General features: G+C 64.6%; 1 protein-coding gene across 7 annotated transcripts in view; it reads left to right on the top strand.

Moving 5' to 3' along the window:
• TCF3 (transcription factor 3) overlaps positions 1–16859 on the top strand; it is a 30862-nt gene extending 14003 nt beyond the window's left edge. For 4 of the 7 annotated variants that reach the window (XM_037823834.1, XM_037823830.1, XM_037823836.1 and 1 more), the window contains exons 4-19: positions 3670–3743; positions 3962–4040; positions 6311–6378; positions 7361–7490; positions 7726–7775; positions 8820–8919; positions 8998–9158; positions 9242–9374; positions 9693–9751; positions 9861–9939; positions 10406–10479; positions 10636–10794; positions 10883–11006; positions 14499–14990; positions 16347–16492; positions 16581–16859. In XM_037823834.1, the coding sequence (XP_037679762.1) occupies positions 3670–3743; positions 3962–4040; positions 6311–6378; positions 7361–7490; positions 7726–7775; positions 8820–8919; positions 8998–9158; positions 9242–9374; positions 9693–9751; positions 9861–9939; positions 10406–10479; positions 10636–10794; positions 10883–11006; positions 14499–14990; positions 16347–16489 (1925 nt within the window). In that variant the 3' untranslated portion in view covers positions 16490–16492; positions 16581–16859. Of the gene's footprint in view, positions 1–3669; positions 3744–3961; positions 4041–6310; positions 6379–7360; positions 7491–7725; positions 7776–8819; positions 8920–8997; positions 9159–9241; positions 9375–9692; positions 9752–9860; positions 9940–10405; positions 10480–10635; positions 10795–10882; positions 11007–14498; positions 14991–15957; positions 16182–16346; positions 16493–16580 lie in introns of those variants that run through there. The other 3 variants (XM_037823832.1, XM_037823831.1, XM_037823833.1) reach the window with 3 other exon arrangements.
• Positions 16860–16880: the final 21 nt, after the last annotated feature.

Here is a 16880-nt window from a genome sequence, read left to right as displayed (position 1 = left end):
CTGGGCCCTGGTCCCCTCGACTCCTTTCTGTCTGGACAAATTTGCTTATTCTAGGGATTTCACACATGTGGAATCAGACCATATTTGACCTTTGGTGTCTGGCATTTCTCACCAAACAGCATGTTTGCAAGGTTCTGGAAACCTTTTTAAAACTTAGAATTTTATAGGAAACAAACATGTATCTGCTTTTGAATATAGGGAGCACGTAGATGGTGATCAAAAGGGACAAAGTGTGAACAGCAAATCTCAAGGGTACGGGGCAGGTTTTTGTTTTCTTTTTGTAACAGTCCCTAAGTTTGAACTTATATAAAAATAAAAGTTTATCCCCCCAAAATTCACGAGACGAGAAGGGCCTCCCGAGCTCCTGGTTGGATTTACGGCCCAGCCCTGTGAAGATCACCCCCAAACCCCCACCGGCGCCCCCTGGTAAATGTGGGATCGGAGAAGCATCCCCCCGGCGCGGGGGGCCGCAGGGGGCCAGCCCAGGCAGGGAAGCTGAGGGGCCACAATCCAGTTCCTTGGAGTGTGTAGTTAGAAGGGGAGGAAGGGACGGAAGGGGGCTGCCAGGCTCCGTGCAGCTCGGGGGGGTCGAGCGAGCTGCAGGAAGGAAGGATTTGGAGACGGCCGGGGAGCCTGGGCTGCCGAGTCTTTCCCGCTGAGCATTGTCGTCCGTCTGTCTCTGGTGTGTGTGCTGCTGCTAGTGGACTCTTATTTCAGCCCTTCATTGGGGGGTCATGCCCCCAGCCTCATATGGCTGTTTAATTTGAATCGATTAAAATTAGGTGAAACTGAGTGTTCTTTGTCCCAGTCCCACAAGCCACCTGTCAGGCGATTGGTAGCCACGTCCGGCCGGTGGCTGCTGTATGGGAGGACAGCTTCGTCATCGTGGGAAGTTCTCTTGGAGCCATGGGGTCAGTTGTTCACGGGGGATGAAAAAGTGAGGACAGATGTGTTCGGAGGCCGTCTCAGTGCCCTGCCCTGTACCAGGTGATGCTGGGGACACAGACGGCCGCCTGGTTGGGAGGGGACGGCTGAGGCAGCTTCCCTGAGGGCCCCCAAGGACAAGGAGCTAGTGGACCTTGGTGAGGGCGGGGACAGGGTCAGCCATGGGGGGGACATCGCGAGGAGGCCCCATGTGGCTGGAGCAGGTGGAGGATGTGATGCCGGGGGGGAGCTGGGTCTTTACCCTGAGGGCGCTGGGGAGCCATGGGGGAGGCTAGAGGGAGGGTGGAGAGCCAGGGTTTGTTCCTTAAGCCCCATCTGGCTGCCTGGGGCAGTGTCTGCAGGAGACCCTCGGGGATGGGGCAGGGAGCGGTCAGGTTGACCCGCTAGGGGTCCCCTGGGTGGGCTGTGGAGTGAGGAGGAGGCAGGATGAGGGGCTCCCGGGTTTCAGCCTCAGTGCTGGGGGAGGCGGGTGCTACACGGTGGGTGCTGCTAGGATGAAGCCCCCAGGCCCACCGTAGTGCGCACGGGCCTGTTGACCGCCTGGAGTTGTCCCTACGTGTTTGGGGCGGGGAATGGGGCCCTGTCCGTGCCCTTTGGCCACCATGACCCCACTCCCGGTACCGAAGTCCAGTGGTCGGCGTGTGCCGAGTCAGCCGCAGTGGGTCCCTGCCCCAGGGGCAGCACCAGGCGCTGCGTGACAAAGGTGAGGGGCCGTGTGCCAATAAAACTTTGTTGACAAAAATAATAAAGTGGGTGGGAATCGAGCCTGGGACACGGTGACGCAGCCCGTGCGGGTTCACTGAGCGCCTCTGCGTCCGCCTCCTGCTTCTGCGTTTGCAGACGGGGCACCCGGCGTGGGGAGGGCGGCCACGGCCGGGAGGGGACCCGGTGGGGACCGGGGCTGGGACGCCACGTGGAGTATTCCTCGTTATTCTCGAGGCCCCTGGGCAAGGGGGCTCTCCCGTCCGTCCGTCTGTCCCTTCCGGGGCAGCTCCGAGATCAGGGCCTCACCTCAGCATCCAGGGGAAAGTCACAGGGAAACGACACTCCACGGGAACGCCTTATGCTGTTGGTACATTTTAATTAGAACATGAGCAAGGAATGCATTATGAATATTCATGAGCAGGCTATTAAAATGCATAATTAATTGGTGGGGGTAGTAGTAACTATTAATGGGGGTTGTTAGGGAGGGACCAGTCCCTGTTTTCGTCATTTCTAGAAGTGGGGAGGCCGGGCTGGGGGGCTTTTCCAGAATGGGCCATGGGGGGCCCGGGGGCCTCTGCCAGGGGCCTGCTGGGGCCCGTTCCGGGAGGAGCACCCCACCATCACCGTCCAAGGGGCCTGGGCTGCGGGTGCCGGGTTCGAGTCCTCGCTCAGACACGCACTGGCTGGGACCTCGGGACGTCCCTCCCCTGCTCCCCCGTTCAGGGGACAGGCCGCCTCCCAGGTGGGGCTGGGGGCTCGTCTGGCGGAACCGGGGGGCCACACGGCCAGCCCAGCCTCCCTCTTTCCCAGGGCCTCGGCACGGATTCCGCAAATCCGGTGGCAAATGCCCGGTGGGTTTCTCGACTCTGAGGCAGCTCCCAGCCCCCACCTGCCATCACATTGGGAAATTTTGATTAGAAAACAAAATCTAAATAAAACACATGAATATTCATCGGACTGGGAGATTAATATGCATAACTATACAAATTAGACAGCAATTAAACACCATTCTCCGGGGTTGGGGTGGGGGGAGACGATTAACACAAAGGCACTGGAATAGAAGGAAGCAATTTGAAAGAAGTTTCTGGTACAGATGTGCAGTAGGGCGGGCGCCGTGAGCTGGTGGGGGGCACTCCCCCACACCCCGGCGCCCGGCCCGGCCACCCGCAGCCTGGGTCTGGGGAGTGGAGCCGGACCCGCCGCCAGGGCGAAGCCCCCATCCCCCCCCGCCCGGCCCCCGGGCCCCCTGGACACCCTCGTCTGTGGGGAAGGGGCCGGGGCCCGGGAGCCACTGTCCTGCTTTTCCGGCAGCCGTGCTCCGGGGTCCCCGAGTCCAGACGGGACCTGTGGGTGGAGACGGAGCCCCCGGCCCGGGAGGGACCCGGCAGGCCGTGCCCACCCCGCGAGGGCGGCAGTTGCGGTTAGAGTGTGTGGGGAGATAAGGGGGCACCCCACCCGCCCCGCCCCACCCCTCAGGACCAGGGTCCCCATCCCTACTGGTTAACCCCTGCTGCACCACGGGCCTTCCCCGGGCCAGCTTCTGCCCTGCCTGTACCTCGGTTTCCCCTAAGAGGGATGGAGTCCCACCCTCGCCTTCTGTCCGGCTGCTGCTCTGTTCTAACAGAGACACCCCTGCCTCCTTAACTGGCGGAGATGGGGGGAGATGGCCGCTGTCCTGAGAGGTCGCTCACCAGTCATCCCCCTTCGCTGAGGTCCTTGCGAGCCTTTCTCACAGGGTCAGAAGAGACCGAGCCCAGGGTTGGGCCAGAGGGGGGGACCCGGGAGGGGGAAGGAAGGCTTGGTCCAGAGTGGGTGAGGTGGCTGGGGCTTTGATGGGTGGATAGGAGTTTGCCAGTGGAGGGTTTTTGCTGAGGACCTGGAGGTTCTAAGTCGTGGTGTGTGCAGGGTGTTCACCACTGGCTGCGGCATCGATCTGGGCAGGGCCCCAGGCAGCTTGGCGACTCTCCCCCGAGTGACGGCGAGCAGTGACCCCCTTTCTCTCTCCCTCCTGCCCCCTAGGTCTTGAGGAGCGGCCCGGCTCGGGCTCCTGGGGCACCGGCGAGCAGAACAGCTCCTCCTTCGACCCCAGCCGGGTGAGGGTGCCCGTGCGAGGCCCCGGGTGGGGTTGGGGTGCAAGGAGTGAGGCCCGGCAGGTTCCAGCCTCTCCCCACAGGGCCTTGGGCCCAGAGACGCGGGTCCGAGACCTGACGGCACACCTGCCTCCGAGCCTCAGTTCCCCCGGCTGCATATGGGGATGAGGCTGGGCCTCTGAGCCCCCCCGTCTCCTCACACCCGCCCACCCTCTCTGTAGAGCTACGGCGAAGGCGCCCACTTCAGCGAGTCTCCTGGCAACCTCTCTTCATCCACATTCCTGGGCCCTGGGCTTGGAGGTGAGTGTCCGCCATGTAGCCACGCCCGGACTCGCACACGGACGCTCGCGCACAAATGACGCACGCTCACAGGGACATGCACGCCCACACAGCACACACGCGTGGATGCAGGCACACCAACACGTACACACACGGAGGCACACAGATGGATGCACGTGCACACGGGGTGGTCCTTGGGGACTGCATGGTGCCCCAGATGCCCAGCACTTCCGGAATGTTCACCCAGGGAGCCTCGGTGGTGAGGCCTTGACTCATGCTTGGAGCATGGGCAGGTGGACACAGCATGGACCAGGCGGTCAGCGGGCCCCGTTCTGCCCAGACCTGCTGGACGTGGCACACTCTGTGACTTGGTTTCCCCACCTGGTGGCAAAGGGGGGCAGTTTTGGAGCCCAGTTCCTGTTGGCTGTGGTTGCGGGGTCGCTGGGAAGTCGACTCAGAAGTCCTGGGGCCTTGGGACCCCCTTCTGTGCCCCGGGTTCGAGTCGGGCTGCCCTGTGGACACGGGGCCAAGCTGTTGCCTCTTGGGCCTCGGTTCCCCACTGTGGGCTGGGGGTTCTCGCTTGGCTCCCTCAGGCCCCGCCGTACGCAGTGGTGCCCGTGGGTGCTGCTGCTTGTCACCGTCCCGGCTCCCCGGCCTCGCTGCCCACAAATGAGGCTCAGCAGAAAGCAGCAGCGTGGCTGGGGGCCGCATCCCGCAGGGACCGTGAGCCGGCCTGGACGTCCGTCCCGGGTGCCGACCCCCGCGGGGCCTCCCTCCCCTGCTCCACGTTGGGTCCTGGGCCTGGGGGTTCGGGGGCTTCGGGGTCCCTGGGACAGTGGGTCTTGCCCCTGGAGGGGTCTCGGGTGCCCGGCTGCCGGGGTCTGCTCCCACTTCCTTGGAGCCTTGGCTGCCTCAGCTGTTAACAGGGATTTTAATTTTGTTCTTCAAGTGCCAAGTCGCCCTCTCCCGTGCCCGGAGTCCGGGCCAGTTGACCGGCAGCACGTTATCTCAGCGGTTTATAAAGCCATGGCCTGTCACACGGCCTGAGTCGGGCCCGTGGGTGGGATGCCTTCCTGGGTTTTGGCACTCAGCACGGGGCGTGAGCTCCGGGAGTCAGAGCACTGAAGGGGGAAACTGAGGCTCAGAGGACTTTGGGGGCCCCAGCCTGTCCCCGGGACCCTGAGGGGCAGCCCTGGGCGGACCCCACTGATCAGAGTCCCCCTGTGCGCTGCTGGGGACTAGGCACACAGCCGGAGCTCACTGGGCGGGGGCAGCGTCTGAGCCCTGCGGGGCGCCAGTGGGAGCTGTGACCCCAGTGACCTCTGCCCCTGGGACGCCCCATTCCCCTCCGCGGTTCCTTCCGCCCACCCCTTCCTGCCCCCGTGGCCCCCAGGCAGCAGGGCTGACGGGGCAGTTCCCACGGGCTGGCCCAGCCCACGGTGCCCGGAGCCCAGCTGGGCCCTGCCGGGGTGGGGAGCCCGGGGGGCAGCGTCCAGCCCGGGCCTTGGGGGGTAGTGGGCTGGGGGCCGAGGCCGGCAGGCGAGGGCAGGGCTGCGAGGGGCAGCCTCGGGTGAGTGGGTGCCGGCGGCTCGTCCTCGTCCCCCCCTGAGGTCGGGAGGTGAGGCCGGGCCCTCGCTGAGCCGCCCCGAGGGAGGCGTGTGGCAGGAAGCACCCCCACTCTCACCCCACACCTCGGGGCGCCACGATGAGGAAACGGGAGGGAGAAGACGCCAGGTCCAGCAACATCTGTGCCAGCTGTTTAGTGGAGGTTTTTGTTCTTCTAAATTAAACACATTTTTTTTCTTGATTTAGAAGTCACCGAGGGTGGTCTGCCCGATGTTTTAGCTACTCCCGCAGCGAGCCTGTTAGTCGGCCCTGACCCCCGGATCCCAGCTGAAGCCAGACGGGGGTTCAGGCGAGGCTGGGTCTAGGCGTCCAGGCAGCAGCAGCCCCCACCCTGGGAAGAGGCCCCTCGTTTCCGGGAGGTGCTGCGGGGCTGCCCCGTGGCCGGGCCCGTCGCCCTCAGACCCTGGGAACCAGCACCTCGCGGCCTGAGGCTCGGGGGGCCGAGGCAGGCGGGACGAGGGGTGCCCGGCCCCCGGGGGTGTGTTTGGGGCTGGGTGCCGGGGCGCTGGGACCTGCCGACTGTGCTGTGACAGGGGTGGGGTGCTCACCGGGGGCACGTCCCCATCGCCCACTGCAATTCTCTCCATCGTGTGCGTCTATTGAGCTCCTGCTGTGTGCCCTGGAGCTTGCGCGGCCTGACGCTGAGTGACCATCTTCCCCTCCAGGCAAGGGCAGCGAGCGGGCCGCATACTCCGCCTTCGGGAGAGAAGCGGGCGTCGGTGGCTTGAGTCAGGTGAGGGTCTGCGGCCGCAGGGGGCAGGCAGCTGGGCACGGGAACCCCCATTGGCCACAGAGGCCCAGCACCCAGCAGTCTGCCAAGAGCCCGGGAGCCCCAAGATTGGTGGGCTGGGTGACACCCTGTTTTCCAGACCCTGAAGGGCCGTTGCTGTCTGGACATTGCCCCGCCCCTGCCCCCCTTTCCTTTCTCTACCTTTTCCCCCCAATATTTCCCCCAGTATTTCAAACAAATTCATCCCCATTTCCTCTGATCTATGGCGGCTTTCATGGCTGGGCCAAGTGTCGCTCACTCAGACAGCAGCTGGGACGGGCCCCAGGGTCCGGGCCTGAGGGACCCCACCCATCCCAAGGGGCAGGGGGCTGCGTGCCAGCCCAGCAGCCCTGGGCCTCGCCCTTCCCAGGCTAGACCCACGGTCCAGCCTCGGCACTGCCTCTGCCCGCGTGGCAGGCCCGCACCACAGGCCCGATTCCCACCCACGGAGGCCCCTTCTCCCTGTGCCCAAGGGTCCCTTCGTGCTCAGGGTGCTTCAGTGCCGCTATTATGCACCAGCTGGGTACCAGAATGCACATCCTCCCAGCCAGGCCCCCTGGGGACAGCTCATGCACCCACTGAGGCACAGAGCAATGTTCGTGGGCTGCCGGGCTGGGAGGATGCGGCTGCCGTGGCTCGTCCACCCCAAGGGGGTCGGGAAGACGGGGTTGGATGGTACCAGGGGAACGGGGGCAGCACCGGGGCACTGACTCGGGCTGGCTGCTGCCTGGGGAAGGAAGTGCAGGTCACTGCAGAATCGAGCCCTTTAGCAACAAAACAGCAAACACCCCAAGCACGAGGGCCTGGCTTCCTCTCCGGGCATGAGGACGCGAGGTCCTGCTCCCTGAGGGCCCCGCCTTGGGTGCTTGCTCCCACGGGGTGGTGGGGCGGCCTGGGGCAGGGAGCGGGGGGCAGCCCAGCCCCTCATGGCCTCGCGTCCCCGCAGGCTGGCTTCCTGCCGGGCGAGATGGCCCTCGGCAGCCCCGGGCCGCTGTCCCCCTCGGGCGCCAAGGGCTCCCAGTACTACCCCTCCTACCCCAGCAACCCCCGGCGGAGACCCGCGGATGGCGGCCTTGGTGAGTGGGGCCTGACGGGCGGGCACAGGGGGGCCGGGGCGCAACCACCTCGAGCGTCTCGTCTTGACCGTGTCCTCCTTTGGACCCATTGGGAGGACCCGAGCTTTTGAGTGTTTTTAACGAGGGGAGATTCAGGGGTCTCCTCGAGGGGCAGGACGGGGCCTGGGGACGCTGGGGGTTCCACATCGTGTCCTGGCTGGCTGGACAGGCATCAGTCACCCCTTTCTCTCAATAGACACGCAGCCCAAGAAGGTCCGGAAGGTTCCGCCGGGTCTCCCGTCCTCGGTGAGTTGTGGGTCAGAGGGTGGGGGGGCGCGGTGCACAGTCCCGGTGTGGATGATCTGCAGATGCTGGGAGCACCTGGAGGTCCGTGTGACCTCCAGCATGCGGGAGGCCCCGTGTGCACCCCGAGCCGAAACGCACACTGTCCTAGGGGCAGTCAGGGAAGTTCTTTGCATCCAGCCAAGATCCTTCCTGCTTTATGGGCTCCTTGGAGAGGGTGAGAACGGGGTCCCGTGTGCGGGAGCAGGCAGGGATGCCCCCGGGGCCGGCTCAGGGGGCCCTGTGCCCACGTCCGCAGGACAGGAGTCCGGCTCTGCACAACCCCTGCTGCCCCCCTCTGCCCGGCCCCCCTCACCAGCCCACCAGGCCCTGGCTCGGTTCTGGTCCCGAGGGGCTGAGCTGTCACTTGCAGCCCTGCCGGGGGGTGCAGCCAGGCTCAGGCCACTGAAGATGCAGGGCCTGGCGTTCTGGACCCGCTCCCTGCCTCCCCAGGCCGTGCTTTTCCTCTGCTGACCCCCACCCCAATTTCCAGAGCTTCCAGAGCTTCGTAGCCAAGAGGTTCCAAGATTGAGCCCCTCCCACCTGGCCCTGAGACCCCCGCTTTCCTTTCTGGGCGAGGGACAGACATTGCCAGTCGATAGCAGCACCTTCCCACTGACAGTCGGTGCCGACACTATTCGGGGACAGCCATGGCTAAAAGTTCACCCGGGTCCTGTCTCTGAGGCCCCAGGGTCTTGTGTGGTTGGAGCTAGGGCTGAGCGAGGTTCTGGCTCTGGGGGAGCCTAAAAGGGGAGCAAGGAGGAAAGAGGGGCCGGGGCATCAAGGCTGGGGTTTTGATGGAGTGATAGGAGTTGGCTGGTTGAAGTAAGGAAAAGGTGTTTTGGGCTCAGGGCTCACTGTACGAAGACCTGAGGCTTAAGGGGCTGGAACTTTGGGGGTGGGTTGAGAGGAAGCCGTGGAGTGGGGGCTAAGGGGCTGCACTCCGGCCGGGGTGAGGGCTTGCACTGAGTGGGTGGGGGCTGACCGGCCCCTGCACGGCCCCTGCAGGTGTACCCGCCCAGCTCAGGGGATGACTACGGCAGGGACACCACCTACCCATCCGCCAAGACCCCCAGCAGCGCCTACCCCACCCCCTTCTACGTGGCAGGTGCGGGGGGCTTGCCCGGGGGGACGGGGTGGGGGCCTGGGGCCCACCCTGCCCGGCTCACTGTTCCCCTCTCTGCAGACGGCAGCCTGCACCCCTCCGCTGAGCTGTGGAGCCCCCCAGGCCAGGCGGGCTTCGGGCCCATGCTGGGTGGGGGCTCATCCCCCCTGCCCCTCGCGCCGAGCGGCTCCGTGGGCAGCAGCAGCGGCACGTTCGGGGCCCTGCACCAGCACGAGCGCTTGGTAGGCCCGGGCTGGGGTGGGTGGGCTGGGCCGTGTCACCCCCCTGGCCCCACACGCCCCTGACCCTCGCGTCCCACCCGCAGGGCTACCAGCTGCACGGGCCTGACGTGAACGGCGGGCTGCCGGCCTTGTCCACCTTCTCCTCGGCTCCGGGAGCCACCTACGGCAACGTCTCTGGCCACACGCCCCCCGTCAGTGGAGCCGACAGCCTTCTGGGTAGGTGTGGCCTGTGCCCTAGGGGCTGGGGAGGGGAAAACTGAGGCTTAGAGAAGGGGCTTGCTTGCACAGGGTCCTGTGGCCTGTCCCCAGCGCCTCACCTTTACCCACCAGGCAGGCAGGGTGGTTAGACACCAAGCAGGACTTCCCGTGAGACAAGCTTGCCCTCCCGGGGGCTCCCAGGGTCCTGCAGGGCAGCTCAGTGGCAGAGGGAGCCGCCTGTCAGCTGGGGTAACCAAGCTGGGCCTAGGGCTTGGGCGTCCGGCCCTGGGTGGGGGGCAGCTCTGAGGTTGGGGCTCACTCCCTCTCCCCTCACAGGCCCCCGTGGGACCACAGCCGGCAGCTCTGGGGACGCCCTTGGGAAGGCTCTGGCCTCGGTGAGGTGTGGGGCTGGGGGGCGGTAGGGACGGTGGGTGGGGATCCCCGCCCCGCCATGAGGCCGGCCCTGACTGCCCCGTGGCCCTGTGTGTGTTCATCTCATTGCAGATCTACTCTCCGGATCACTCCAGCAATAACTTCTCGTCCAGCCCCTCGACCCCCGTGGGCTCCCCGCAGGGCCTGGCAGGTCCGGGCTGGGGCTGGGGCCGCCCCTCTGCATCTGGTCACATCTGTGGGTCTCCTGGGCATCCGGGAAGGCTCCCTGGAGGAGGTGCCCCTGAGCCCTGCCGCAGCTGTGAGGGGCCGTGGGCATGTCGGGTGGGGTGAGGCGCCCATCAGGACTCACGCATGAGCTGCCCTGCCCTCGTGTGTCATGTGGGCACCAGCTGTATACCCTGCACTTGGCTGGAGGTGTCTGGAAGGCGTCGGGGGCTGGGGCCATCAGCTGTGCCCCCTGGGAAGCCTCAGAAGCGCCCTCTTCTCTTGGACGTGCCCACCCCCCAGCTGGGGCCCAGGGGGTCCGTGGGTAGCAGAGGGCCCCTCCTGAGGGCTGCACTGCCGTCCTGTCTGTCGGGGAGGGGCACTTGACATAGGGAAACTGAGGCTGGGCCGTGAACCTGCCCCCAGCCCCCCTCACACGTCCTCCCCCACAGGGACAGCACAGTGGCCCCGGGCAGGAGCCCCCGGCGCCCTCTCGCCCGGCTACGACGGGGGTCTGCACGGCCTGGTGAGCCTCGTTGGCCGGGCGGGGGCGGGGCAGGGGTGTGTGCGGTCGGATCCGGGGACCCCGTCCCCGTGAAGCGGAGCAGCCTCAGCGAGGAGGGGGTTCTCGGTCGGCCCTTGGCACTGAGGTGGGGTCCCCGGCCCTGGTCCCTCCCCGCAGAGTAAGCTGGAGGACCGGCTGGACGAGGCCATCCACGTGCTGCGCAGCCACGCCGTGGGCCCCGCGGGCGACCCGCACGGGCTACTGCCCGGGCACTCGGTGCTGGCCTCGGGCTTCGGCGGGCCCGTGCTGCCGCTGGGTGGGCGGCCCTCCAGCCTGGTGAGCGCCGGGCAGCCTGGGGGGCGGTGGTGGGGCCGGAGGCGGGGGTGTGCTGGCCTGACGTGACGTGACCCCCGTCCCCGCGCAGGTCGGAAGCGGCCACACGGAGGACGGCCTCGCGGGCAGTGCCGGTCTCCTGCACAACCACGTGGGCCTCCCCGGCCAGCCCAGCGCCCTCCCTGACCGCCCACGGCCGCCGGACGCCTACAGCGGTGAGGCCCGGGCTGGGGAGGCGGGAGGGTCTCGGGGCCGGGAGGCCAGGGTCTCCCCGAGCTCAGCCCCTCCCCGGCATTCGAGGACGTCAGCCGTGGTCCCTGCCTGAAGTGCTGGGACACTGCGGGGGCTGGAGACCATCACCCGGTTTGACAGTGGACTCGGCGCCCGAGGCTGAGGGCCGGGTGTCCTGGACGAGGGTGTCTGGGAGGAGGTGATGGTGGGCAGGGGCCCGGGGGGAATGTTCTGGGCAGCGGGAGCAGCCCCTGCGAAAGCCCCGGGGCAGGCCGGGCCTGGCGTGTCGCAGGAGCAGCGAGGAGGCCGGGAGCTGGGGTCGGGCAGGGGCCCAGGGCCCTGGGGGACGTGGCCTCTCCCCTGAGGGAGGTGGGAGCGCTGGGGGCCAGGAGGAGGGGCGAAGGGGGCAGCTTCCGGCATGTTCTGAGGCCCAGTGATTTGTAGGTAGGCAGGACAGGTGGGTGCTGGTGTTTCCATGTCCCCTGATACGAAAGGTTTTTCGGGGCAGCTCAGGACGGGGTCTTGGGTTGTTGTGCCTGGGGCATGGGGGAGGCGGGAGGCGTGGGGTCGGGGTGGGCGGCAGCGAGCCGGCTCCCGGCAGCTGGGAGGACGGCGGGTTGGAGTGCAGCTGAGAGCGCCGGGCAGGACGGAGGGCGGTGGCGAGGGGTGGGCAGGCCGTGTGTCCCCTGTGCTCCTGTGTGCCCAGCAGGGCCCCCGGAGTGGCACTGGCTCAGTCTGGCCTTATGGTGGCCTCGTGGTGGCCCCATCTGAGGGGCAGCTCACGCCGGGCTGCTACCAGTGGGGGACCAGGCCCAGGTGCCGCCCACTGGCACAGAAAAGGGTAACACGGGGTGCACACATGGGGAACGTGTGGAGCCCCCCACCCCAGCCCCTGGCCTGGCTTTGAGAGGCCCTGGGTTTCCTGATGACCCCTCAATGGCAGCCACATCCCCGGGGACACCGGGTGATGTCGGGACCTGTGTGGCTGTCACAACGTGGGTGGGGGAGCCCAGGACACCCCACCCTGGAGAATGACCCAGCCCTGGCGAGGCCCCTTCTGTCCGCGGGCCCTCCTTCCACATTCGTCTCTGTCCAAACCCTGGGCGGTGTCTGCTGACGTGGGCAGCTCTGGGGGTGCCCGGGACCCCCCTGCATTGTGCCAGCCGAGGCCGGGCTGTCCTTGGAGAGGCCGCCACCCTGACGTGGGGGCTGCCTGGGTGGGCTCTGGGGGTGGCACCCACCCTGCCAGGATGACCCCACTGTCCCCCACCTGGGGCCGCACCCGCCCCAGGGCTGTGACCCAGGAGCCACCTGGGCCTGACTTGGTCTCTGAGTTTTTTTTTTTCATCTATAGTTTTTAAAAAATGTATTTACTGTCAGTTGTGATAAAATACGTGTAACAAAAATCATCGTGGCCATTTTAAGGAGACAATTCTTTGACATTCGGTACATTAACAAAGACTGGAACTTTCTCCACTACTTCCAGGCAATTTTTATCATCCCAAACAAAACCTCTCTCCCCCACCCTGGTGGCCGCGTCCGCGTTCTGTGACTTTGCTCGTTCTAACCACGTGAGGCAGCCGCACGTGCCCTGTCCCGTCGTGCCCGCTGCTCTTACCCAGCATGGCGTCTTCACAGCGCGCCCGTGTTGTGTGTGTCAGGGAGTTGGTCCCTGCCTCCTGCTGGTGGGCGCTTGGTGGTTTCCACCTGTTGGCGGCAGAGAGCAGGGTGGCACGTGGCTGGCAGTGGCTTCCAGAGCTTTAACCTTCCGAGGAGCCACCGAGCCCTCTTCCACAGCGGCTGCCCCACGTCGCGTACCCACCAGCAGCGCTCGGGCCGTTGTCCGCAGCCGCGCTTGGCACCTCCCGTCTAGACAGCAGCCGCCAAGGGGGGGGGGAGCTGGTCTCCTAGTTTTAGTTTGCATTTTTCTAAAGGCTGATGATGTTGAGTATCTTTTTGTAGACCTATTGGTCACTTGACTGTCTTGTTTGGAAACATGTCTACTCAGATTCCGGGCCCATTTTTTAGTTGGGCCGTTTGTCTCTGTGTTGTTGACGTGTAAGAGTTCCTTACATAGAGTTGATGGAAATCCTTATCAGATGGTTTCCAAATATTTTCCCCCATGCAGTGGTTATCCTTTTACTTCCTTGTTAATGTTCTTTGCATAAGTTTTAAATTTTGATGAAGTGCCATATATCTGTTTTTTCTTTTGTTGTTTGGTATCATCTAAAAACTCTTTGCCTGTTACGAGGTCCTGAAAAAATTTCCCCTATGATTTCCTGTAAGGGGTTTACAGTATTACTTCTTATATTTTGAGTTCTTATATTTTGCAAGAGGTAGGGTCCATACTCGCTCTTGCACACATGGATTCCCAGCTGGGATGGCCCTTCTCTCCCCATTGTTGAAAACCAGCTGGCCATGGTGGGTGGGTTTATCTCGGGGCGCTCAGGTCTGTCCCTAACCAGGACCACACTGTTTTAATTGCTGTAGCTTTGACTTCTGAATCAGGAAGTGTGAGGCCTCCAACTTGGTTCTTTTTCAAGATCCTTTTGGCTCTTTGGGCCCCATGTTCCATATGAATTTGAGGGTCCGCTTTTCCATTTCTGCAGAAGAGGCTGCTGGCATTTTGATAGGAATTGGGTTGAATTTGTTGATCACTTTAGGCAGAATAGGATATCTGCCCATTCAGGTTGTTTGCCTCGTTCTCTACTGACTTGTCCTGTTTTTATTGATTGGTTGGAGTTCTTTATATATTATGGACCCTAATCTATGTTAGTTGTATATGCAAGTCTCTTTCCCCACTCCGTGGCTTTTTCTTTCCGTTGTATCTTTTTTTATGATGATGATCCTGGCAGCATGTATGTAACGTAACGGTTGCCATTTTCACCAGTTCTGTGTGTACAGTGCAGTAGCATCACTTTTACACTGTTGTGCCACCATCGCTACCATCGCATCTCACACTTTCATCACCCAGAAACGGACTCTCTGTGCTGATTAAGCAGTAGCTCTCCATTCTCCCCTCCGGGCCCCTGTAACTCCTTATCAACTTTTCTGTCTGAATTTCCTTATTCTGGGTGTTTCACGTAAGTGATTCCTATGCTGTTTGTCCCCTCGGGTCTGGCTTCTTTCATGAGCGTCCCTCCTTTTTTACAGCCGAGTAGTTGTCCACCGTGTGGACAGGCTCTTGGGTGTCTCTGGATGAGATGAAGCCATCTGTGTGGATGCAGTCGAGCGTATCGATTCTAGTTTCTTCTTCTAGCAGAGCTCCTTTAGCATCTCGGGGAGCGCCCCCTGCCCGAGTCACCTGTCGTTCTCAGGCATGTCTCACGGTGCTTCCCCTCGGGGGTCCTGTCTGACCGCAGCGTGAGGTGGGGATTGAGTCCCAGGGTTTTGGTTTTCTTTTATCGATTGAACTCCTGGTTGCCCAGGAGTGCGCCCCCCGCGAGGGCCGGGGGCCTGACCCAGGCCTGTTGCAGGGCTCGGGCGGGCGGGCGCCGCCTCGGGCACCGGCGAGATCAAGCGGGAGGAGAAGGAAGACGAGGAGAACGTGGTGGCCGCCGACAACTCCGAGGAGGACAAGAAGGAGCCGCAGGCCTCGCGGACCCGGACCAGGTGCCAGCCCCCCTCGGCCCCACCCGCCCCCACGCACGCCGCGCACACACACGCACACGCCCGCGGAGCCCGCCGCGGGCCCTGCCTCACGGTCTCCCTCTGGCCCCCGGCCCCCCGTAGCGCAGACGAGGATGAGGACGGCCTTCTCCCCCCAGAGCAGAAGGCCGAGCGGGAGAAGGAGCGCCGGGTGGCCAATAACGCCCGGGAGCGGCTGCGGGTCCGCGACATCAATGAGGCTTTTAAGGAGCTGGGGCGCATGTGCCAGCTGCACCTGCACAGCGAGAAGCCCCAGACCAAACTGCTGATCCTGCACCAGGCCGTGGCGGTCATCCTCAACCTGGAGCAGCAAGTGCGAGGTCAGTGGGCGCGGCCGCCGCCGCCCCCGCCTCCCCCCGCCCCCGCCCCGAAACACGACCCCGGCCTCTGCCTGCGCCCCCATCTCCCCGGGCTGGCTGAGGCCCCCACCTCCCACCCCCGCTGGCAGCTGCTTCCCTAACTCCTTTCTCTCCGGGCGGCCCTTAACCCTTTCTCTCCTGCAGCACTGTTGCTTGGACCAAGCCTGGAGGCGCCCGCGGCACGTGGGGGGTGTCCGGCGCGTGCCCCCTGCCTTCGCCTCTTGCTCTCTGGCTCTCCGCTCCCCCCTTCCTCCGCTTCCCACCCGGCTCCTCCTTACCTCGCACTTGCTGCTCAAGAGTGGACCGCCCGGGGCCACAGCCCGGGTCCTTTCCTCCTCCAAAGCCCCCATTTGGGACTTGAGGGAGGAAAGGAGAACCGGGGACCCCCCGGCCGCGTCTTCGCCACGTGCTCAGTTTGGTCTGTGTGCTTGTCCTGGGCTCCGGGGGCCCCTGCCGCCCGGTGGGGTCAGCTCTGGGGGGCAGGCAGGGCAACAGGTGTGGCCAGATGCCCGCCGTTACCTGTGGCGTGTGGCAGGACGGGCACACATGCCCGGAACTGCGGCTGTGAACACGGCCTGAGGGGCCTGGGTCCACGCCCAGCGCAGAACCCTGAGCCTTGGGGGTGCCGGGGCCCAGGGCAGCCAGTGCACAGAGCGGCGGCACCTCGAGGGCCTTGAGCCGGCTCCCTGCTCGTCCTGGGGCCCGGGCCATTTACCTGTCGTTCTCCAAACGGGCAGTGTCACTGTCACCAGGGGAGGCCGGGACAGAGGGGGACAGAGATGCTGAGGCACTGGGCCGAGCCTGCCTTCCTGGCCCGGGGCCGGGACGCACCGTGAGCGAGGGGCTCGGGACGCGGACTCACACATGCACATGCCCCACGCCCGCCCGCCTGTCCCCCTAACGGGGCCTGGCGCTGTGCCCCCCGCAGCGCGGAGGAGGTGCTGTCCCTGGAGGAGAAGGACCTGAGGGACCGGGAGAGGCGCATGGCCAATAACGCGCGGGAGCGGGTGCGCGTGCGGGACATTAACGAGGCCTTCCGGGAGCTGGGGCGCATGTGCCAGCTGCACCTCAAGTCGGACAAAGCGCAGACCAAGCTGCTCATCCTGCAGCAGGCCGTGCAGGTGATCCTGGGCCTGGAGCAGCAGGTGCGAGGTAGGCCCCCAGGCCAGGCCGCGCAGACCCCCGGGGCCCCCGGACGCCTGGCCTCTCCCCCGCCGGCCCCACCACGCAGGGAAGCAGGCGGCGGCACGCACAGGGCGGGGGGCCCCTGGCCCCCCATGGGGACCCTCTCCCACCGTGCTCCCCCGTCCCCCCCAGAGCGCAACCTGAACCCCAAAGCAGCCTGCCTGAAACGCCGGGAGGAGGAGAAGGTGTCGGGTGTGGTCGGAGACCCCCAGATGGCACTCGCGGCCACCCACCCAGGCCTGGGTGACGCCCACAACCCCACCGGGCACCTGTGACAGGTACGTGGCCCCAGGTGTGCCCTGACCAGGCCCGACAGACACCCCCTGTGCCGAGCCCCCCTCAGTGCCCACCTGCCTGCCTCCCCAGGTCCTACCCCCGCCGAGGACGCGCCCTGTGGATCGTGACCCACGTTACAGGCCTGGGCCGAAGGAGCATCTCGCGTTCTGTTTATTTTTTTTAAGCCAACAAGAAAACACACGCTTTGTCTGAGAAGGAAAAAAAATGCCTTAAGTATGAAAAGTGGACGACTCGGAACGAGTGACTCGAGGGATGCTGTGCGGCCGTGGGTGTTCCGCGGAAGCCACCAGCAAATTGTGCCTACGCTCAATATTTTTTTTAAGGAAAATAAAAACATTAGTTACGAGATTTTTTTTTTTTTTTTTTTTT

Source organism: Choloepus didactylus (genome assembly GCF_015220235.1).
Source record: "Choloepus didactylus isolate mChoDid1 chromosome 25 unlocalized genomic scaffold, mChoDid1.pri SUPER_25_unloc1, whole genome shotgun sequence".
NCBI classification, from domain to species: Eukaryota; Metazoa; Chordata; class Mammalia; order Pilosa; family Megalonychidae; genus Choloepus; species Choloepus didactylus.
Note: the sequence above shows the minus strand (reverse complement) of the source record. Positions and strands in the feature narration are given on the sequence as shown.